The sequence below is a fragment of the Haemaphysalis longicornis genome, unplaced genomic scaffold (genome assembly GCF_048455015.1).
Source record: "Haemaphysalis longicornis isolate Haplotype H1 unplaced genomic scaffold, Haemaphysalis longicornis Haplotype H1 scaffold_1, whole genome shotgun sequence".
NCBI classification, from domain to species: domain Eukaryota; kingdom Metazoa; phylum Arthropoda; class Arachnida; order Ixodida; family Ixodidae; genus Haemaphysalis; species Haemaphysalis longicornis.
Window position 1 is genome coordinate 435660912 of NW_027526203.1, and position 24616 is coordinate 435685527.

At 44.9% G+C, this 24616-nt stretch overlaps 1 protein-coding gene across 1 annotated transcript in view; it reads right to left on the reverse strand.

Moving 5' to 3' along the window:
- Nucleotides 1-1522: 1522 nt before the first annotated feature.
- The window catches only part of LOC144155786 (CD63 antigen-like), a 29547-nt gene continuing 6453 nt past the window's right edge, over nucleotides 1523-24616 (reverse strand). Inside the window, exons 2-7 of the mRNA XM_077687440.1 lie at nucleotides 21302-21490; nucleotides 17192-17266; nucleotides 15758-15868; nucleotides 13837-13956; nucleotides 9186-9269; nucleotides 1523-2247 (exon numbers count right to left, since the gene is read on the reverse strand). Of these exons, the coding sequence (XP_077543566.1) occupies nucleotides 2200-2247; nucleotides 9186-9269; nucleotides 13837-13956; nucleotides 15758-15868; nucleotides 17192-17266; nucleotides 21302-21490 (627 nt within the window). The 3' untranslated portion in view covers nucleotides 1523-2199. The remainder of the gene's footprint in view (nucleotides 2248-9185; nucleotides 9270-13836; nucleotides 13957-15757; nucleotides 15869-17191; nucleotides 17267-21301; nucleotides 21491-24616) is intronic.

Consider the following 24616-nt stretch of genomic DNA (forward strand, 5'->3'; position numbering starts at 1 on the left):
CAGCTGGTTGGCTCCCAGAATATTGTTCGCAAGTTCTGGCTTATGACGCTAATTTTTACAAGCACTGGAAGCGAGGATGTGATGTATACTGGCCATAAGCGGTGAAATTCTGGATGCTACTAAGTAAAGCACAAAAATGCTTCGTAAAATCGGGAGGTATACTTTATTCAGAAAACTGAACTAAAGCAAGGCCCACGCAATGCGAGTGTGTGACCTCAATAAGATAGATTTAGTAATAGATCACTTCTCCTTTTGTACCTGCAAGTCCTCTTGAATGAGGGATTTGATCGAGACACAAACGAAAGATGCAATCGCATTAAGAGGGTCACCAACTTTGAAAAAACGATGGCAGCCAGACTGTGTACGGTAGAGCTAATTATTTTTGATCACCCGAGAATACCTTTCCTAGAGGAGCTCACCGACTTGCCGACAATAATCTTCCTGGACCCAGGGTGCACGGCATTCAATCAGCAACACAAGACAGCGAACAATTGTACCACTAGTCCAATAATACAGCTTTTCTGCAGTGGTGATTATAACATAAAACACCCTAGGCAATCCTACACCTGTAAACATTTTTCATGTGAGTGCCATCATTCTGGAAAAACAGCTAACAAAGGCTCGTGTATAGGCTAGTTGGCACCATCTTAAATTTAAATTTAGCATGTGTTGCACACTTAAAAGAGTAACGAGAACAATGCACACCAACGTATGGTTTGCTTGTTCGCCTTCCCGTCACTTGTGAAAGAATGCAGCGCACCCAAAATCTGACTTTAGTCTGCAGACAATTTCATCGCATGGTGGTGTTTAGTCTCCGCTAGCTTCCATGCAATGTACAGCAGATGACAAGCAAGCGCACATACTACGTAATGCGTACAGGAAAAGTTTTCGCCCGCGAGATTTGCATGGTTCATCTGCATTTCTTTCTTGCCAGCGTGTTTAGACTCTGGCGATGGTGCTGCATGCTACGCACGGTTGTGTCCCCCCCCTTCAGTGCGATCAAGATGTACATGCCCATCTGCTATCCCGAGTACAGGAGGCGATTATCCCATGTGTTGACTCCGACCAATGTTACGAGCAAATGCTTTATCATTCACGCTCAAACTTTACATGAAGCTCAAATTTTGTGGTCTATTTTCTTTAACACCAAGAAAAGTGACGGCACGTACCAGATTATTTTAAAAGCAAATAGGATTTTCACAAATGGGACAGCCAATGGCCACCTTGGACAGGATGACTGACCACTTTGGGACTATGGAACTAGCTGGGATATCCCAAATAAGTGGCGCGTGCCAGTTCCTGAATGAAACACGCGATGCAAACAAAACACGTGGTGCAATGTGGTCCACGGGGCATGGATTGTTTCGTTCGGGGCCAATGCAATCATCCAAAAAGGCCTTTTGGGCATGCATATTTCAGGAGAGCTTCCTTTCTAGCATCCAACACAGCCCAGTAAAGAGAAAAAGAAAAGAAGTTTACAACTGCGAAGTTTCCAGCTGGAAATAAGACACCAGCACAACGCTTCACTCACAAACACAGATTAACTTTATTCAGTTACAATGAACAATGTGCAGTGTAAATACTGTAGAAACCACTCGAAACAAGTTAGCTCAACCTGTAAAATTAAAAAGCCTGTAGAATCGGTAAACCTTGCTGCCAAAATACAGCCCCAGCGCGGCCTTTATAGATTAAAAAAAATAGCCCTTTGCAGGATCCTCTCATAGCTGCACAGAACTGCTACAGTAGTCTGTACTCGAATATAGATGTTTCCATCGCAAGGAAGGGGATATACATGACGGCTATTTACAAACAACACACCCCTTGAGGTACAGCGTAACACGAGACATTGATGGTTGTGCCTCAGCTTCCGCAAATGACAATGAAAACAACGTTGATCATCTTGTGCGGGTTTGCCCCTCCTGGATACGGCTCGCCGGGAGAGGCGCAAATTCTTCCCACGGTCAAAGCTCGGCAACATTAAAACATTTCTTGTTCAACAACATTAAGGCACCACGACATAGTATACAAGGTAGGGATGAGCTTTGGTTGACGGAGACGGAGGTATTCCGGCCAAAAATATAGCATGAAGTTGTCCGGTACATATTCACGACCACGGCACACGGGTGCGCAACTTGCAGAAGCTGCCACAAACTGAATGAGCCACTGACAGCCAGGACATGCTCCTCATAATGCGCATGGTTACTTCACTTGGTTAGCAAGGCAGCAGGAAAAGATGATCCCAATAATCTGGAAAATAAAAACAAGCGTATACTGTTTTAACTCCATCAATGTGGTGGCCCTTCATGCTAAAATTTGTTATTAACATGTATGTCGTGGCCGAGATGCGCCATTCTGTGCACGTCACGGAGCAGCTGAAACAGCAGCAAATGCAGTTGCAGCTTGGGCATCGGCGTTTCAAAGACAGCAAAAATGCTTCACTTTAAAAAATTTAGCATCCAAATAAGTCAAGGTCGACGTCTCAAGGTACCTATGTTTCATGCTGCGGCAATGTCTTTGCATTTATGTTTTTTGCTAATACAGTTAAACCTGGATGTAATGAGAACCTCTATATAATGAATTCCTAGATTTAACAAAGTTTTTCAATTCCCCATTTCCAGCCCCATTGAAACCCATGTTCTTGCGACCTCTATGTAATGAAGGCGTTGCAACGGTTAACCTTGACATAACGAATTGGCTACACTGACGTGCCACTGTTTCTCGCACTTTTTCTGAAAAACTGGCGGAAGAAATGCACTAATTTAGCGTATTTTTGCCCGCACCGCCAACTATCATGTGTTTCCACGTGCGAGGGCGGTGTCGGTTAGGTGCTAAGCCTGCCTGTCGGCATGCAGTCACACGTCTCCATGGCTATCTGTGGTGTCGGTTCGTCAGTGATGATTTCACCTGCCAGAAAACACAAAGTTTTGCCTTTCCAAGGGGAAGCTCGCAATTTTGAATGCGGTCTTCATCGTCGAGAAAGAATAACGTGGCCGCCCGGTAAGGTATCCCAGCTAGCACCCCCTGACAAATTTTGAGTGTGGAAAACAACATCAAATTCTCAAAAACCACAAGTTTGGACCTTGAAACGTATTAAGTCACCGAGAAGTAGCAAAAGCAAAAATGATACTTAAGCTACGTTTGTGAATCCCGGGTTAGTGGCCTTGCTTCTTTGGAGAGCCGTGTAGAGACTACCGTATTTATTCGATTATAAGGCGGTCACTAATATAAGGCGAGGGTGCAGTTTGGAGAGTAAAAAGAAACTGCCGTAAAATATACTGAGCTTCGAATATAAGGCGGGGCATGACTTTGAAAATACAAATTTTAGAAAAAAAAACCTCGCCTTACATTCGAATAAATACGGTAAGTTTGTGGGAAAGCAGCAGGTGGAAATCACGCAGTTTTTCACTGTGAAATAAATCTTTGAAGGGCGAGTTCACTGCCACTGGTGCCTAGCATTTTGGTTTCGTTTCTACTTTATACACGCGAGCCTTAACTCGAAACGTGCATGTAACGAAAAATTGCTAATTTCTGTCAACTTTGTTATATCCAGGTTTAACTGTACTAGGATTTATTATCAGTAGTACTCATTAACCTCCTAGAATCCTAATATTGGGTTGCAGCTAACTAGCAGACAAGATTGGAACAACAAACATCTCAGGAACTCAGCACTGGGAACTCAGTTAGGAACTCAACTTAGACAGAAATTGTTAGTTCTGAAATGATGAAACCATTTATGCCTATATTACGTCTACTTTATATGGTCTGAAATACGAAACGTACAAAAATTCGACAGCCAATCTGGTTTGCAGCAAATGAAGTTTTAAATGCAGCATATTGCCAATGAAGTGTCTCATGCTTCCGCAATGTACGAAATTCATTTATTAAGTGTCTCGTACCCCCACAATGTGTGAAATTCATTTACAAAAAAATGTAGGCCAGCTCAAAATATGGCAAGGTGGTTTAGCTGTTGTAAATAACACAAGAAAATTATTGTAGAGTAACAGAAGGCTAGTTGATGCACATGTAAGAGTACAGGCTGCTAGAGGAGGACTTGCAAGCTTCACGAGAAAACTGGCTACAGTGCTCGGAAAAGGTTGACAGTACTGCGAAAATTTCCAATGTATCTGCAAGTACTAGAATGCAAGGCCAAATGAGAACGTGCGCCATGCTTAACAAGGCTTGAACCAGTGTGCTGAAATTAAAAATCACGCTTCCATTCTAGTTCGCGTTTAAATGACTTCATTTTGTGCTGGTGCACTTCCAGCTCAACTAGTACATAACAGTTCGAAGAAGCTTATGCCGGGGAAAAAAAGACAAGTTGTGAAATGGTTGAGTTTAATGTCCCAAGCAGTGCATCTGCAAAGGGACACTACAGAGGAATACAGCACTGACCACAAAATTTAGTGCCTTTGGCATTCAGCTGCTATTCGTGCCCATAAACCAGACGGAAGCAGTGAGCCCACAGTCAGGCCCTAACCGTCGAGAAACGACTCGGACTGCATTGTAGAATGGGTTGGACACCTCGGCACTGTAGGCCATGTTCCGCAACGTGCGACTGCAAGCTAACGACGAAACCCCGGGCACACAGACAAGAACAGGCATTCCAAAAATGCAAAGCTATGTGAAAGCCAGGTACACAATGAGCAACTGACGTGCAGGGGCTCTGGTTGGTCGGCCCACGGCTGGCTTACTTCTGAACAGGTGCTTAGGGGTCAGAAGTGTAGATAGAGGCAGGGGAGGCTTGATATTTGACGATATTTGATAGTTAACGGAATTGCAATATCATCTCTCAACTTTCTTGAGGACAGCGTGTACTGCCTTACTGGGCACGAAACACTTATTGGGTCACCTGTCATTTTCACAGCAAAGAGTACCGTATTTATTCGAAAATAGGTCGAGCACGAATATAGGTCGACCCTCTAAAAATTGAAGTCGCCGAAAAAAAAAATAATATATTCGATTATAGGTCGACCCATACTTTTAAGAAAAAAAACTTGAGGAAACTTTTTAAAACTCCCATTTATTTACAACGCAGCCACCTCACTGGTCGGATCCACACACTGCGTCGTCGTCGGAACTTGCGCCGCATGCACCGCAGTTCATTACCCACCCCCAGAGCCTTGCCCACCCCCGCCCCCGACTGGCTTTTAGGCTGAACGGCCAATTCCGCCTCGCAGCGCTAACTGTTGAGCTTTGGTCTGAATATCTTCGCAGGACACTCGGTGTCCTTTCGCACGCTCCTCCTCTACGTGCAGCCGGAGTTTTTTCTCGAGAGCATCGTGCCTCCCACCACGAAACGCACGACGCAGTCCCCTACAAGCAAAAAGTTCGTCCCGCTGTTTCCGCCATCCCCTGATCAGCTTTTCATTAACGACTAACTCTCGCTGAGCGGCGCAGTTGTTCAAGTGCTCAGCAAACAGGATCACCCGCCGCTTAAAGTCCGACATGACATCGCGAAATGCGCACGAGAAAAACGTTGTGCGGAAATCACAACGAAACAAACACAAAGAAAGCGCATGAAACGGAGAACGGGAGATAGTAATAGAGAGACAGCGAGCGAAGCAGGCAACGCCGTTCTGTTCACGAGGTGGCTACGCTAGGTGGCGAAAGTCACCTAGCCAAGCCAAAGACACCAAGCCAAGCCAATCTGGCTCTCTAGCCAGTACGTAAGTTCGCTCGTGTCCGGTTCGGCCGCAGGTAATGCGCGATAGCCGGCAGTGACTGTGGGTGGTTTTCTTACGCTGATTGTTTTGTTATTTTTTCCTTTATTTTCTTGCCTGTTTGTTCTAGATGCTCCACGCTGCCGCCTCAAATTGAGGAGCGCTGGGCGCGACGGAGAAACGGATCGCTCGGTGCGCTCGCCATTTTTGATCACGACTATAGGTCGAGGTTCTTCGGTCACGATTATAGGTCGACCCCCAATTTTTAAGCACATTTTCGGAAAAAAAAAGGTCGACCTATATTCGAATAAATACAGTAGATTGATTGATGAATTGATTGTAGGGTTTAACATGCCAATGATACGCAGGCGATGAGGCGCGCCGTAGTAGAGGGCTCTGGATTAATTTTGACCACCTGGGGATCTTTAACGTGTGTCGAAATCTCGTACACACGGGCGTTTTTGCTTTTCGCCTCCATCAGAAAAGCGGCCGCCGCGGCCGGGAATCTAACCCGCGACCTCGTGCTCAGCAGTGCAACGCCTTAGTCACTGAGCCACGGCGGCGGGTACAGCAAAGAGTAAAGTTTAAACAACGAATTGGGGCTTATAACCCAATGCACACTGCACTTTGAGTTGAAAGCAATGCGAAGGATTTCACACCACCTGAACAGCTATTTGCCTGTCCCTTTGTGTCTAGTGCTCCTTATTTTCTTCCTCTAGTAAGGGCAGCAAGGGGCAGACACAGTATTAGTCACCATTCATGAAAGCCAGTTTCAATACTGCCAGTTATGAAAACCGCTTTTCGTTGTGATCCAGTCTAGTCCTTCTCCAGACAAAACTGTTTCGAGGGGATCATAATACATCAGTGCTAAACCCTGCACATGCTTGATGATAGCTAACACTAAAGCACGGTAAGGGGACGTTACAAGATAAGGGTATGCTTTAAGTTTAAATTCGGCTCTTTGAATCCTTAATCGGTTTGGGATGATAATTGGTAGTCTCAGTTTTCTGCTAACCACTGCTTTTGATACACAGCTACTAAATGCCGAGAGACACCACAATTCCTAATCGCACACAGTAGCATTTATAGCCAAGGTCATATGCACTGGCTTTGCAATGGCAAAGCACATATTAGCATCACCCTTTCATGTGCCACTAAAGCAGTGTTTCTGGCAAGATACTCGTCTGGCAAGATACAGTGTTTCTGGCAAGATTTGGCAAGATACTCGTTGTTGAAAAAAGAAACTTGGAGCATAAATACTACATCTATTGCGTAATTTTGTGGCTATTAGCAAGCCCCAGAAAAAATAAGTGTTTGCCTCTCAGAAACAAAACCATTCCACTCGACATGAGGATGCCACTGAGTACTGGCGACCTAACTTTCGTTACCGCGCCTATTCAAAATCGTTTAATTTGAATGATACCTTAGGAGCCCCTTTTGGTAGCGTTCCAGGTGTTTTTGGAACAACAAAAGCTATTTGGAGTTAGCTCAGAAAATTCCCTTTCAAATCAGTTTTGTTTTCATTTTTGCAACAAAAATGATTTTTCACACGCGTTTGCATCACCTGGGTGTGGAAAAGGGGCATGGTCATCGCACGTCACTGCTACCAAAGAAGAAGGTGTGCCGCTCGTAATTACTCTGCATCAGCCGTTTGGTTTTCGTTATCAGGTCACGAATTGTGAATCAGAAGATGATTTTCAATCACCAGGTTTGCACTATTACGGTAATAATCCCTGAAATCGACTGAAAATATCAAGCAGCAGCTGTTTTCAAAGTTGTTTTATGGTTTTAGGCAGTTTTATTGCCTTTGTGCGCGTTGTTCCAAGCCGTGTTGTAGTTCTACGTGCCACAGGACCAATCACAAACACTCTCCAACAGTTTTGGTTTCGTTTCCGCATCGCGAAATTCAAATTTGGCGCTACTACGCAGTTACTCAACTTCAAGCCTATCTGCCATGACGCCTTGAGCGTCCACTACTGATATTCGAAAAAAACATGCCACCCATGATTTCTGCCCAGCCTAGCCAGATTTCTGCGAGAGGAACTTCTGGTGCAAGTCAAAAGATAACACCCAGTCGCCAGATATCAGTTCCGACAAGGAGAGCGCTTCAAACCGATCTTGCACACCGCCAGCTGTTCGCTGGCCAGTTTCGTTTTTATATGAGGGTATCTCCGGAGGGCTGGTGTTGCTCCCTAGTAGAACTGTCTATTCGGACGGTGTCTCCAAAGGTTTGGTACTGTTTCTTTTTGAAAATGTCAGGTGGCGCTGCAATGCAGGATTGATTGATTGATTGATTGATTGATTGATCGTAGGGTTTAACGCGCCGACGCTACACAGGCGATGAGGCGTGCCATAGCGGAGGGCTCCGGATTAATTTTGACCACCTGGGGATCTTTAATGTGCGTCGAAATCTCGTACACCACTGCAATGCAGGAGGCTCGTAGAGCTGATCGCGCAACAGCTACTCTGCGAAAGCTCGCAGGGCAAAATTCTAGCGCATTCCACCTCATTCCTGCAAGCAGGGCTACAACAGCGAGTCAGAAGATGATAAGCAGCAAGTTTATGTTTGAAAGATAATTGACAGTGAACGTCAACAAGCATCAACCTCCGAGTTTCGTTTTCAACTCCATGCACATTTTTTCGCATCGCGTGCTTGTTCCGAGTACTGTGCTGGCCTTAAATGCAAAGTCAGTCATTGGCAAGATGTTTTTACATCACGTGGGGACAAATTGGTGCCTCTGATAATGTCAAATCGCCACATTTCTTCCAGAAAACCACCCAAAATTTCGCCTTTTGAAAAGGAGGTTGGGCTTCACCACATGGCGCGGGCACCACACGCGCTTTTTTATATCCGATAAACTGTTCCTCGCAAGTCAACATTTCTTCTAGGACGTGTTTCTGAAGTGTTTCCCTAGAAAATGTATATTCGAAAATTTTTCTACTATCGGTGGTTTGTTGTACACAAATACTTTTTTATCATTTTCTACGACAACTTGACAAAAACTTTGATATTTTTTTTTCACACAATTATGATGTATAAAAACATTTAAAACTTTTGTGTTGTTGGAATGAGCGTTAAATCATCTGCATTTTATGTTGCTGAAATTAGTGCCCAACCAATATGTTTAGCAGGAAAAAAAAAAACGTTTCCTTAGACCCCTAAAAACGGGTCAATATCCGGCAGCAACGAAAGGGTTAAACAGAAATTCCTCCTCTTCCGGCTGTCACCCTGGTCCTCCTCCCTCTGCTTCTCACCCCTTGGCGAAGAGAACTGCCACTTGCCCTCACAAGTAGCAAGGTCAGACTCCACGGTCCCTTAAAGCCATATGTAGTCGTTACTCCTTACTTACCAAAACATGTAATGCTTCCAGGACTGCGAAGCGAATGGCTCAGAAAAATTTAAGGGCAGGACAACTGCTTCGCAATGAGCATGCACATGGCAAGCACTCTGGACACTCAATTAGCTAAATTAGGATGTTACCTCAATGCAACTGCAGCAATGGGAGTAGCATTTGTTAGTCTCACCTCAATCAATCCGATGCCAATTCCTGCGATCCCAACGTAGACTGCGTATTGCGAGATGTACTCCTTTACTGTTTCATAGCAGCCCTGGAAGAAAAAGGAAAAGTTATAAACCTTGTACACATTACCGCTTTTCCTCTCTCAGCTCCACCGGGAAAACAGGGAGGGAAAGAAGCGAGCCCACAACCTTGTGCCACATTGCTTCGGCCACAGATCCCTTGCAGCAAGTGGGTTTGGGGTTCAGGCTCAACTGCCAAAGCAACTGCTTTCTTTAAAGTCCACTACGAGATTTCTCCATTGAAATAAAATTTTCTTAAATTACCAACACAGTCTATGCCCGTTACAAAAGATCATTCGAAAAAAAAATGCCCGCTGTATCCAAAGTATGCAGTATCTGAATAGGGGTGGGGGGTATATGAGCGTGAAGAGGGAATTTCCACCAGTATTGCATGTACAGTGTGTTTCAGCTAACTTTTGCCAGAGTTTAAAAATATGCTAATACACTCTAACATGACGCGACCAAATGCATGCTGCTCACTTTTGTATGTAGTGTGCCACGCTATTTTTTGCATTTTGCTTAATTAGATAATTAGTCGCTTTTAATTTGCAAACTTCCAAATCAACAAAGTTGGCCAAAAACCCCAATTAGAAAGTTGCAGAGCGGTTTGCAGAATGTCCGAAGAAACAGTTTCCGTCTTTCTATCTATTAAGTATTAGTGTTTTTCAGCTTATTGAAGATGCCCATGAAATACAAAAAAACACCATGTGACATGTCCGCTTGCATGTCTTGATTGCAGTGTTCCCAAACGTTCCGCGCACAAACAGCCATAGGCACACTGCTCCCTAAAAGGCGACAGGGCAGCAACGTAGGGGTTGGCTGTGCCATTTACGGGGGCGATGTGCTTCTCTCGCGACAGTTTGTCATAGTGATAAGCAGACAGAGCCGTTATCACTTGTGGTGCCCGAAGCAACAGGTTAGTCACCTGCCCTGTCACTTTTTAAGTGGCTGCGCACCTATGATGATTTGCACGCGGAACGTTTGGGAGCACTGCAATCGTGGTGCGCAAGCGGGCATGTCATGTGGCGTTTTTTTGTATTTCGTGGGATTACTCAGTAAGCTGAAAAACACTAAAACTTAATAGATAGAAAGACAGAAACTCTTTATTCAGACGTTTTGCAAACTGCTCTGCAACTTTCTAATTGGGATTTTTTGTCTAGCTTCGTTGGTTTGGAAGTTGGCTAGTTGAAAGTGACTAATTATCTAATTAAGCAAAATACAAAAAATAGAGTGACACACTACATACAAAAGTGAGCAACATGCATTTGGTTGAGTTGTCTTAGAGTGCATCAGCATATTTTTAAACTCTGGCTAAAGTTAGCTGGAACAACCTACACATGTTACAGACAATGTTCTTTCTACACGCCTGCAGCGCCCCTGCACAGCGTTTGCGTGGGGGAAAAGAATCGCCTAACACTGTTTTCGATGTTTAGCACCGGCACTTGGAAAGGGCCTAGCTAAAGCGGCCGAGTGCGTAGAGACGCATGCTAAGCTGAGAAAATAAAGCAACAATGTAGCCAGGAGCAACTACTAACCAGCTATAAAAATCAGTCATGGCCAGCAAAATTAGCCAGGCTCTTTTCAAACCTTTTGTGACGGGGCAGGTTTCCCCAAAACCATTCGTGAAACACTTCAGATCGCTGCCAAACATTTCCCCCAAGGCAGCTTCCACATTTTCAATGAACGTAGTATGGTCAGTAAAACAGCTGATACAAAATAATCTATAAAGGACAGCTGTGAAATCGAAAGTTAGACTACCTGGACTCCGCGCGGCGACCGGCAGAATGCACACAATGAATCATCCCCCTGCTTGAGGCATTTCTTACCCTTCTCATTGAACAGAACACGGAACGGGAACTATGCATGCATGAGAATAATAAATGCCGAACTTCACTGAGCTAGAGTTTTTTAGTACATAAAAAACTACCTCCGGGAGCACCACAACGTATTTGAAAGCGCTGTTCTTCAATCTCACCGGAGTCTCGTTTTTTGGCAGTGTCCTTGTTCTTGACGTCTGCTTAGACAGTCTAAGGCCTGCCCTTCTGGTGATGTCTGTGGTGATTCTGGCCTGTTTTTCGCCATGTTCAACAGCGTTAATTATGCTTAGTTTATCCGACACTGAAATCAGCTACCCTGCCACTGGTCGCACAAAAAAAATGGGGGGGGGGCAACTGGCACTGGCTTGGCTGCGGGAACGACCGGTTCTACAACAACGATATTACCAGACAGTTTCCTCACCAAAATAAACAAAGAAAAAGCAAACCAGGTGCTGGCACCACGAAAGTTCGCTATTAACATTCAGTCGAAAAAATTTTCACCCAACATTTACTTTGTTGCAGCCGATAGTCTGCTATAGCCTGGTCCGTTATGAGTGGGGTGGATTCCACTTCAAATGTATGGGGACCAAACAAACCAACAGAAAATGTTTGTTGTAACCGGAAGTCCATTGTTGCCAAATCCGCTGTAACGAGCGTAGACAGTACAGATCCATCTACTTTTTCTGCTTCTTTTTTTTTTGTTTCTATTTATGCTGCAAGGCATCCCGTGAAAAACCTGTTGCCATATCTTTATAGGGCAAAATCTGTTGCCTCAATTCCAATGCACACCTGATTCTTGCAGCCAGAAAAAAGAACATTGCAAAATTTTTCTGCACAGGACAAGCCGTTTATGAATGCCAGGACTTAGGAAAGAGCAGCTGTTCTAGCGCGGTAACTTTCAAATCACAACATATTATGTATATGCACAACTCGCATACAAGGCACACCGCCCAACTCGGGTGGCGAAAATTCTGAAGAATAAAAACATTTGGGGAAGGACTGCCACAAAGGAGCAATCCTTTCACCTATAGAAAGGGGCACACTGCACAGTACTATGTTAGCTGCACCTTCTCCTTCGTGGTGGGCAAAGCAGTTTCAAAATAAAGCAGAGAACGTGCTATATGAAGCAGAATTTGTAATTATTTTGATTGGCACAAAAAGCTCGCTGGCACCTCCTTACATAGGCTGCGTGGAACCCTTGCACCTGGCAGAATTACGCAAAATGACATAGTAGATACTCTCATTCTGTGCAAAAAGGTAGTTAAACTGTGTGCACGTGTGCATGCATATGTGTGGGTGCATGAGATTCTTTTTAATTTAAGTCTGATCGAATAAAAAGCATGGTTTCATGCATTCGTAGATTACTACCTAGAAACACAGATGAAATATTCCCTTCCTTCACTCCTGGTGAACGAACAAAGGCAGAAGAAAAGAAATGGACTGTGCAAGTGCTCAAGTGCTCGTACCATCTGCTTCTATCCAACTCTGCTCATTTTTTAGTGTAAACACCCATCATCATCAGCATCTCTCTCTCTCTCTCTCTCTCTCTCTCTCTCTCTCTCTCTCTCTCTCTCTCTCTCTCTCTCTCTCTCTCTCTCTCTCTCTCTCTCTCCCCCCCTCCCCTCGCAAAAAAAAAAAAAAAAGCTGGCTTTATTTGCTTACACGGCACAAGCTCTTAAATTGGCTGTTTTACACAATAGTATGGAGGCTATGCAAGATAGTTAAAATGCACACACCAAGCATACAATATGTACAGCCACGATCAAAAGTTTACGGACCAGGAAAATGGCAATTTTAGGTTACCTAGTTCTCTTCCGGTAGAAGACCGACAATGCGCATCGGAGGTGTTGTGTGGTTACTGAAGTAATGAAAAATACGGCACATAGCACAGCACATAGCGCGGCAGAGAAATAACCCAAAATTGCTGCTCTCATGGTCCATAAACTTTTGATCGCGGGTGTACAGGTAGCTTTTAGGAGAAGGAGCAAATTGTTTGGACAATATGCTAAGCATAAAAATCACCACGATCCCAAGCCCCGCTCCCACAATGTCCCCTATCCCTTTTGCAGGTCTTGAGGAGGTAGTGGGCTTGTTCAACAATAACCCCTGGTTTAGGCTTTTTTTTGTTAAGTGAAGTGCGGTAAAAAATATTTTGGTGCCCACTCCGTGGTGCCCAAACATGCTGCTTACCGACAGCAATGTTTTGCAGTCGTGACAAGCAATAAGTGTAAGCTAGCACAGCCCTGTATGCAAGCTACAAATTACTACTAGCCCTCCATTTCCAACTGAAAATAAATGAAACCACAAGTATGTTCAGAAAGACACAAGCAGTAGTTATTTTGAAGTTTACCCATCTAAGTTCATACTGTACATATACACAAGGAGTGCAGCCAATTCTCGTAAATTGAACCAGGGTTCATATCGTTTCATCCTTGAAGTCTGCCTCATTTAGAGGTCCTTTTAGGGTATAATGCGGTGTATTGCCAGTACAGTTTATTAGACTTTCTACTTGTTCCAACTAAATTATAGCGGTACTGCAATGGTTGAATCAGAAAGAGTGGACCGTTGAAGTGGTAGAACGGCAAACACCTTGCCCATTTCAGCATAAAGCTTTCTCCAAAGCAAATGGGCCTACTAGACTGCACAAGTGGTTTGTAACACAGCGCAAAAAGATAGGCACCTGTGTTGAAAATAAAGCAGGCGCACTGGCCAGGTGACAGCCTTAGTGCAACCTTGCCGTAAAACATGAATGTTTCTTTGAGTACACTGCACAGCATACCTTGCCGTAGTAGTCATCCTTTGAGTCGCAGTGATCAGCATTAGGGCAGCAGCTCTTTGGTGGCTTGACGCTCGCTTCTTTCTCCCAGTCTCCATAGCCGGTCACCCCACAGCACTTGAGCTGAAATCATAAAAATTGCAGTTTCCTCTCATCATGATCACCCTCTGCGTCTTAATCTTCTTTGCTCCATTACCTTGACTCGATACAGACGTGCATTCACATGACAAAACAAAGAGGATAATTAGCAAGAAAGTCATTGGCTACTCATCTAATTGCTACTTCTGTACTCAGCACACTCAAATTACTTATGTAAGCCCCAGTACATGTCTCTAACAAATATTTCTAAGTCGAAGGCCACAACACATTCGCTATGTCCACCTTAAGTCAGCTAGAGCTATCAAGTTGTGGTGGTGTTGGGGAGGCGAGCTTGTATCCCATTATAAAGGCCCCTGGTACGAATCCCACGCAGGCCAAAATTTATACAGTTTATTTTTCAACTTGTTCACTTAACTTTGTTTAAAGGATCACTCCTGAGAAATTTGGCACTTATCGGCACACTCCTTGACCTGTTTTTTATTCTTTCAGTGGCAGCCATTCCATGCACCATCCATAGTCCATGACACCAGATTTTCAACCCAACAAGTTAACTAATGCTTTTAACCACCTAACGACAAGTCAAAGATGAAAGCTCGATGATTGCACCACGATTTTTAAAAACGTTCCAAGTTGGATTCAACGTGGCAAAGTGACTCTTGAGCTAAGGCATGCCACCATGGAGGGTTTGCAGATTGATGATGATTGATTGTGGGGTTTAACGCGCCGACGCAATGCAGGCGATGAGGCGCGCCGTAGTGGAGGGCTCCGGATTAATTTTGACCACCTGGGGATCTTTATCGTGCGCCGAAATCTCGTACAAACGGGCGTTTTTGCTTTTCGCCTCCATCAGAAAAGCGGCCGCCGCGGCCAGGAATCGAACCCGCGACCTTGTGCTCAGCAGCGCAACGCCTTAGCCACTGAGCCACCGCGGCGGGTAGGGTTTGCAGATTACTTTGGAACCACTGGGGATCTTTGACATGCGCTGGAATCTTGACACGAGGGCATTTTGTCTCCAATAAAAAAGGGCAATAGTATTTTATCAACAAAAAAAATTAAACTGCGATAGTCTATCATTAAGACAACACTTAAGCCGCCTAAAGGCCAACTGCAGTGAAATTTCACCTCGGTAAAATTTATTCTGAACAAGCAGCAGGTACCACCAAAGCAACTGGGACATGACTGGTAGCCCTTTGAAACACGTGATTAATCAATCACAATAGTTTAAAATAGCTCCATAACAGACAACGCTGCACCAGCCAGCAGTTCGGAAGCGACATTGCTGCCAGCCCAGTTGGCCGGCTAGCTAGCCATGAAAACTGCACACTTTTCCCGTGCCAGCCACAATTGCTCGCAACAAGCTTTCTCCTGACCAGGCGGCCAGCTGCAACATTGCTTCCCCATGGTCATAATAGCCTCGCTTCTTGCGATTTCGGTTTCGAAATGGGCAATTTTCGCTGGTCGCTTGCAGTGGCTTATATTTCAGGTGTCATATTTTGCCCCTCCAAGTCTTTTTAATCACACAGAAATAAAGTTTTCAAAAGATCTAAATTTTCGCCGCAGTTGGTCTTTTAGTAATGAAATAGATAGCAGAGAACTCCAAATGGTAGAGGGAGCATTTAGGTTAGCATGCCAGACTAAAAGGTTCCATGGCGCGTGTCTTGGAAGTCTAATTTTGCACATGCATGCAAAATCCAAAGTACATCTACTTTATATGTTCGACCTCTGGCACACGGTAACACCTGAAATCGATGGGCCTCTGGAGGGTAGGCAACATTCTCTTTGCACACACACAAAGCCAAGCATAGTGGTTTTCTGAAGCTCTAACCTGGCTCTGGATGAAGTCCCACGCTTCGTGGACAGGCTTCACCTTGCCTTCTGTTTCCCTGTTGTAGTCTTTCAAGCTTTGCGTGAACTTGTTCTCGGCAATGTGGTCAACCTGCAGCAAAATTTGGCCGTCACTTCAAAGCAAGAAGGCCCAGCATTCACCCAAGACTATAGTGGCTAGGCGAGCACGTTTAGGTGGTAAAGGAACTGGTAAAGGGTGCTTTGGGATCGAAGATAGCTGTAACTGCACAAGTGTCAGGGTAGCAAAAGAGGCAGCCATTGTACTTGTGCCCACTCATTGGCCTACCCCGACATTTGCAATCTCAGTTTTGAAAACGGCCACTCAACATTCTGGCAGGGGGGAACATTTCCCTGCAGGCTCAAAATTCGTCGAAATCCTCCCAGCTCCCATGCGGAGCTGATTTCGACTCCTGTGCATGTGGGGCTGAATGAAAATGCAGTGGCTAACCTTGCAGCACAAGAGTTAAAACGTCCAAGCCAAGCCAAGCCACACCCTTTCCCAAGGAGCAAAATCAATCCGCGACAGGCTTTTTTTAGGCGACTTACCAGGAAATTACGTGCCACTACTGCCACTCTCGCCGGTGCTACCCACCACCCCTCTGGTCACCATCACGGAGAAATGTTACTGGGACCTCCTCCAAACCAGTACCCTCCCCTAGTCACGCCAGACTACACTATTTGTCTATATAGACCTCTCGCCAATGCCCCGACCGCAGAGCTCCTGAAAAGTCTCTCATATCATTTGGCAGTGCCCTCATTCCCATTAATCTATTCTGAGGAGAACAGGAAGGCGGCATTAGGCAGCCCGCATCCTCAGGCCCAGGTCACTGGCACCCCCCTCCCTCTCTCAGTGGCTAGAAGAGTAAGCAGACTAGCATCTTCCATGCAGTTGGTCAGACAGTTCAGTTCAACTCAACCGCAAGAAAACTTTTGCCATAGCTGACCCCTGGTATTCATCTGCCAACCTTCGTAGCCGTACAGCTCCCAGCACTGCAGCTGAAATTGGAGACATTGTGGTAACCTGCCATGCTCATGCATGCCAGTTTCAAGAACTAAAAACATATGGTTTGATTTCCAATAGAATAACCACACAAAACAGTCTGAATCACTGCACTACTTACTATGCCCCTGAAAGTGCAGATACACAACTAAATAAGGAGAAGCAGCATCAAAGATGCATGAAAAATCGATGTTGCATCTGAAAACACCCGTAGCCAGGAATAAAACCTTCAACCTCATGGTCAGCAGCTCTACGTGTAAGCTCAGTAGTAGACATATTGAGTTGCTGAGTCACTGAGCTATGCATGTGGCTTCAACATGAGAAGATGTAACCACAGCAGAAAATCTGCACTATTATGTAACAGAACAAGTTGAACAAAAGCTTGATATTACATCAAACAGCTACCCTTCTTACCTTGCCTTTGTATACGAAGCCCAGAGCACCAGCTGCAATCTCGGCCACCAGGATCAGAAACAGGAATACTGAAAACTGAAATAACAGGAAGCCATTAGCCAGAGAAGATTTGTCACGAAGATATTAGCCAATGAATCAGCTTCCTCTACATCATCTGTAACTATCCCCAAGGCATCTTCGGCCCTCTGAAAGTTCCAAGCACACACTGTCCATTTTGTTACAAATGTGTCAATGTCCAAGCTACTTGAAATGTACCGAGTGAAGTACTGAAATTGGGCTTTTACGTGCCAAAGCTACGCTTGGGCTGTGAGGCACACTGCGGTAAAGGGCTACAGAATAACTTCAAGGGCCTTGGGATCTTTAATGTGCACTGAAAACTTTGCCTTCATCGGCCAGGATTGAAGCCCCATCCTCGTGCTCGGCAGTGCAATGCCACTGAGCCACCGCGTTGGACGCAGAGTGAGATACTGTCGCTTAGCAATTATTTACCTCACGACCGTACATGCAACTAGGGCTACCCAGCCAACATAGTAAATGGGAGCTGCCAGGCAAAGACGCAGCAAATTAGTTGTGCTTGCAACATGGCACACTTTCCCACCTTATGAAGTGTGCAAGTGACGCTAAAAAGGTTGAATACTCCGGAGGGTCTCCTAGCACCAGCTTCCCATCTGATCACCCGAGCTTCTGATGATTGTTTCCATAGCTTCCCGGTCAGTTGACTGCTGCATGCCAGTCACTTTGAACTCCTGGTCCCTGGACCTCTAGATGAGCCAAACTTTTTCTGTCAAACAGCCAGGTGCCATAAAAAGCTTATAGTGTGGCCTGGGTGAGGCTGTCTCCCATACAGCCCACGAAAGTTACTTAAGTGTAGATATCTTGTTACGTACACTGTGGAATGAAGCAAAGGGAGAGGACAGAGCCAGGAAAACACCTATCTGCATTTTTTTCCCATTTCCAATTTATTGGTATGTGCTGCCTTAAGATAAATTACATATTTGTGTGTATTGTAATGGTCACTGCAGGACTAAGGCCATCGTGTAGTGTTGTTTATGTTCACTCCAGGACTGGTGCCTCTCCTACAGACCTCTAACACCACAATTATCCTACATCACACAAATCCATTCTTTGCCCCCAAGATTTTCTGTGTGTACACATCTCCCAAGAAATGAAGCTCCCTTGACGACAACGGCTCTTGGCATGTTCTTTGATGACACAGTAATGCTACGAGCAGCTCAGCAACCTGGTGTTCGCCACGCCTCTCTGCCCCGCATCAATGATGTGACTGGCCAGAATCATTCTGGAACAATAAAACAGGGTTTTAGAGCAGCAAGAAGCATGCTCTGGAGCTGTAGAATAGGCTCTAGCATAGAAAAACAACCCACCAAACACCAGAACAAGTTTCCTGAAGTATCGAAAAAGCTTTTCATAAAACAGTGTTGTGCTTGCTTAAACCTATTCCGTTACACCTCATACCAAAATTCTGAGCATGTATTTTGATAGGCTGCCAGAAAAATGCTGCAGTCACAGCTACAAAACTGAAGTGTACATTTCAAAATTACCCAAGCATAGGATATAGTAATTGTAAACAAAAAGAAACATGATTTGCATAATGTACAAAACAAAAATTTAGAAAAAATTGGTGTTGTATACCTTGCAGTTTTTTTTTTGTTTTTTGTTTTTTCCCCCCAGAGTAAAAATGTGCACCCATCCTTGCACGCACTCCACGACCTTAGCGCATAGTCGCACAGGTGCTCTGCAATGCATCAGAGCCTATTTGAAATCAGGGGGAAAGGTTCTTGAACTATATCTTTGGTTTCCTACATGCAACGTTATCTACCGTTCCTTTTGCGAGCAAGCACTATCAAAGTTCAAAGGTCCAACAGAGCTGTCTCGAAAGGAATGATTATAAAAAACGTCCCTGAAAGCAGAAACTCTTAAGGAGATAGCAGACATCTTTAAAACACACAGCATTTGGCTGCATTTTTCTGGCTTAGTGCACACTGAGAACGAGACAAAAAAAAAAAAAAGCCAGATTCCAGGTGACATTATCATCGTGTGTCTTTTTTACTGTTCTGTCATTTTGTTTTGGGCTCACTTCTTTCCTTTATTATGAGCTATGCCACCCTCCATTGCAAAATATTACCACTACAAGCTTGGGCTTGTGCAAAGCACAAAAAGCAAGGTTTGCTACAGATTTGGTGCAGATTACTTGTAATGTAGCATGCCTTGCCTTTGGTGCAATTTGACACAGCAATTACACCACTGTCACAATGAACAACGGGGATACTGTGAAGTGAGCTACTGAGTCATCACCGCTCATGCCTGTGGCTCATTATAGCCGCTCTCACAGGCATAAAAGCAGAATGGAATGCTTCAGAGATAATATTCCAGGCCACACGAGTGTGTGGTGAAAACTGTCATTGTGCACTCTGGAGGCATGGCACCTGCTGTGGAGACCTACCTAACGCGCATGCACGTCCTTGCTTAATCCCAGGCTCGCAAGTTTTCTCGCTTTCAGCTGCCGTGATGACTGCCCGTAAGGTATCGCAGGGCGACACCTTTGTAGCATTCATTACGCCGCGACGACCAACGTGCCAATTCAACGGCTTTCGCGCATGTTTTCTTCATGTCCTAACTAATCACCCCTCGGAAAGGTTTTTTGTTTGTTTCAATACAGTTGGGTAAAAAAACAGCAAACATCAAAGGGACCATTCCGGGTAACGATAGATCAGCACGCAGGGCACACACACGCTACGGCTGGCGCAATTGGTTCAAATGCAAGGCCGCACATATGTAATCGGAGGGCACGGTATGGCGCAAAGGCATCACCCCGTGACGTGTTACAGACAATTGAAACTCTGCTTCCGAAAGCGAGAAAATTTGCTTGCATGCGAGTAAGCAAGGATGTGCACGCGTGCTGCATTGGTCTTGACAGCAGCCGCCGTGCCTCCAGAGTGGGCAGCAACTGCTTTCGCCATGTACTTCATGGTCCAGAATGTTGTTTCACCACTTATACAAGCACTTTGGACTCGCACCAATTCTTTAGTTCACCGATTTGTCTTTGCTGTCAGAGGAGCTTAGCTACTAACTATATAAGGTCATTCTAGTAGCCCATTTAGCTCTTTCTTTACTCATGAACACGCTCAGTATATCAATCATTCTCAAATGAGACTGTTATGCAGGTGCTTTTTTTTCTTTGGCACCGGCTTTAGTTCACCTGTATCAAGCAATGCTGAATTTTATTTTATGCAGACATCCAAAATTGGATGGCTTAGCATTTAGTTGGTACAAACACAATCTCATTTTGTATGTCAGCTGACAAAGAGGTGGCAAAATTTGCTCAAATCAATTAAGTACTGGCAACAAGTTGCACGACAAGCTGGTCCCCAAACAGCTGCAATGTAGTAAAACGAAACGTGGTGCTCAGTTTCACCTTTAAATCTATTAAGTAGCTAGTCCCCACTACACATTAAATGTGCCCAGTTTGAAATAAGCATTCAAAGCACTTAGACCCAATTTTAGTTTTAAGCCTTCAGGGGGCTGCTGCCTTTGAAGGGATGGGGGGAGCTGTACAGACATGGACACAATTTTGGCAAAATTTACTTTTCCTGTCATAATCTGATCAAGAAATTTCAGCTGTTGGGTACACTTACAAGCCTTTTGTATTGTGCTACTTTAATCTCAATTTATTTAATAAAAGAAGGAAAGAAAAACAGCTTTGCAGATGCATCCGCACTTGTGTCTACACTTGAGTGCTAGCTGTGTCTCACCAATTGCTTTTGTACAAATTACGTTGTCTTAACATTGACCCTAATGTATTAATGGGTTAAGCCTTGTGCAGAAGGATTCCGAATAATTAAAGGAAGAGAGGAGTATTGCTCCACTCCACACCTTGTACACGGCAGCACAGCAACGAGATGGACAGCCCTGTTGGTCCCTCCCTCCCATATCAACCAGAGATACAGACAGACGTAGGCCACATAAATGCACATTATGGAACTGCAGCCAGCCACGACCTCCACAAGTTTAAAAAAAAAAAAGGAACACGGGGGAAAAGGGGGCGAGAGGGAGTGATGCCCGAGCATGGGGCCAAGCAGCGTATACACCCACCAGCATGAGCATGCAGTAGCTCTCCTGCATGGCGCCACAGCATCCCAGGAATGCCACGAGGAACACAATGGAGCCGACCACGATGAGGATGACAGGTGCAGAGACATAGTCATCGCCCACCACCGGCCCCGTTTTCTTGAACAGGTGCAGGCTGTAGCCGCCACACACTATGATCACAACGCCCGAAATCTGCGGGAAAGAGATGCGTCACACACACATGCGCCTTGCCCCCAAGGCAGCAGAGATTTCCAACAAACTCAGTGATTTGATTTGATTGATTGTGGGGGTTTAACGCGCCGACGCAACGCAGGCGATGAGGCGCGCCGTAGTGGAGGGCTCCGGATTAATTTTGACCACCTGGGGATCTTTAACGTGCGCCGAAATCTCGTACACACGGGCGTTTTTGCTTTTCGCCTCCATCTGAAAAGTGGCCGCCGCGGCCGAGAATCGAACCCGCGACCTCGTGCTCAGCAGCGCAACGCCTTAGCCACTGAGCCACCGCGGCGGGTCCAACAAACTCAGTGTTCACTCCTCTTTCAAAGGATGTCATATGAGCATAGAATATCATGAGAAGTAAAGGGGCATATTCATACACACACAAACTAAATTCGAATTCTGGAATTTCACATGCTGAACCTACACCAGGGTTATGAGGCACGCCATAGTGGAGGGCTTCCAATTAATTTTGACCACCTGGGGTCTTGACCGTGGGCCGAAATCTCAAAACATAGGCATTTTCGTTTTTCCCCTCCATCAGAAAAACCACCAATGCAGCCAGGACCCAACCTGTGTCCTTTGGCTCAGCAGCGCAATGCCTTAGCCACTGAGCCGCCACGGTGGGTCACACACAAACTAGCATATGTATAGATGCGTACACATAACTGTCTATACACAGTATTGAAATCCTTTTTCATCATCATAATCAGCAGCAGCCGCAGCCTACTTGGGTTCACTGCAGGATGAAGACCTCTCCCATAGACTCCCAACCACCCCCATCTTGTGTTGCCCATATCCATTATTTACCTCAAAATTTTAATTCATCCCTCCAAGTTGATTACCTTTCCCCACTACAAGTCCCTCCTCTTGGTAGCCACCTTGTTACACGAATAGTTCACTAGTCAGTTCTCGGCATTACATACCCAGCCCAAGTACACTTTTCTTTTTTTTGAGCTACAATGTCTTCCACCAGAGTTTGTTCCCTTATTAGAGTAGAAGGCAATCCTCTTTCACACCTGTCCTAAATAAGAAACTTTAGCTGCAGGTCTGCGATTGAAGAGAATTTGATGGTGGTGGTGGTGATGATGATGATTGTGAACGTCGTCAAATTATGAAGAGAGCTGTGCTGCTGACAAGTTGTTTGTGGCAGCTGCCGGGCCCAAAGGTGGCGTCTGTGCGAGCTGGTTCTTGCACTAATGTTTTACAATAAGCACATTTGTTCGACACTGACTGCATGCTGCCAAACTTCCAAAATCAGTGTGCAGGATTAAGCACAATTTTATTAGTACACAAATAAAAGCTGAAATGCTTCAGTTAGGCACAACAAAGACTGCTATGGCAAATGAGCTTCCGTTGAATACTTTGTAGTAGTTTCTAAAGTTTTTTGCGGAACTTGTTTCGCAAAATAATGATGCAGTTTTGCAATACGCTTTACAAATTAGTGGTCTTTAGCTGCTACTGCAAGGTATTACCCGAATTTTTGCACTTCCATTAAAGCTTCGCATGTACTGCACCGCAGCAGCACACAACAGTGGCAGGGCTTTGAACTAATTTGAACTCCCTCAAAAGCCTTCTTTTATTGTTTTTTTCTTTCATGGAGACTGCTAAACTGTCATCCAAAATGATATCCAAAACTTGATCTTTTCAGATAATTGCATTTTGCGAACAAAAGTAAATAAGCCTCACAATCCACCTGTCACTGTACAAGCAGTTCCGAGAAGTCCTGTGGTGCAAAGATAAAAGTCTGCCTACGGCACGGAGCAAGAATATATAGGAGGCAAAACGGCCCATCGCGATAAGTGCGGGCGAGCGACCCGATAATGTCACAACAAAAACCAAGGCGGACTGCAAAGCTTCGTAGGTGCGACGGCGAAGGAGAGGGTAGCGGCACCTGATGGATGAAATGGTAGCGGCTGCACTTCTTTCCATGGCTGTGCAGTGCAATGCCGAAAGCGGCAGCCCCGCAGTTTCTTTACCCGCGGCAGATGTCGCTAGCTTAATGTATGACAAGCGCTTGCGACATTATCTGGCCACATTAAGAAGCCTCGTTTCCCCTCCTATATTGTTCTTGCTGCGTGGCCTACGGAAAACATTTCTTTAAGTATCCTCACATAATTCCATTAGGGAGTAGAGTGGCACCTTCGGGATTCTTTCCAAATCGCATTGGACCCACACTGTCATTTCTAGCTTATTTCAACAACTGTGTTTTCTTCTTTGGCCCAAGTTTCTTTGGGTTTCACCCTTAGAGTCACACTGAGCTCCTTGCACAGAGTAGGGTTTACTGTCCTGCAAAATAAGCGTGCAATGTAGCTATTGTACATTTCCTGTTATGCACATAACACGAAGCCATATGTCCCTACAATAGCCTAGGTACGACCAAAGGTGTGAAATTTCTACATAATTTATTTCTCTAGATTTCCCCCCCCCCTTTTTTTTTTTGAAGACAAAAAGCTTTTAGCTGCTTGTGATGCCTACTTTTGACGAGACCTGCACTTGTTCATGTGGGAGCACATATGAAGCTCTAATCATGTCTGCGCCCACTTGCAACACCTGTAAATAGACGAATGCAAGCATCGCAAGCGGCAATAGCACTTGGAAGCAGCCCGTGCCTCCAGCAGTTTGATTAACTAGTGCAGCTAAACCGAAGAGACCAGTTGTGAGCACTCTCAAGCATGAACTGAGACCATTACGCTTTCTGAACCATGAGGCAGCTAGCTACAGCAAGTGACTAACCGTTTGTCTTCAGCTGCCAGAGAATTTCGTAACCATGAATTCAGCTAGACAGAAGCACATGCTGCTGCAACTAAGTCGTCATTTACTTTCTCACCATGCTAATGCAATGGCTGCGGGTTGGTTTCCATACATTGTTTTCCCAAAGGCCCGCACTTTCTTAATTTTTAGTGGCAGCATGCAGACGAGCTTTTTGAAAGCTCGATTTTAATTACAACAAAATGCCACGGTTCCACATACCAAAAAATGCGGTCTCTGCCCCACCATTTTGCAGTCACATTGCCAGGGATAGCAATTTTTTTGTTCATTTTTTTCTTTCTGCATCTCAAGGCTGTCATATTCCGTGAAACGGGTAAAGCACAAGGCGTT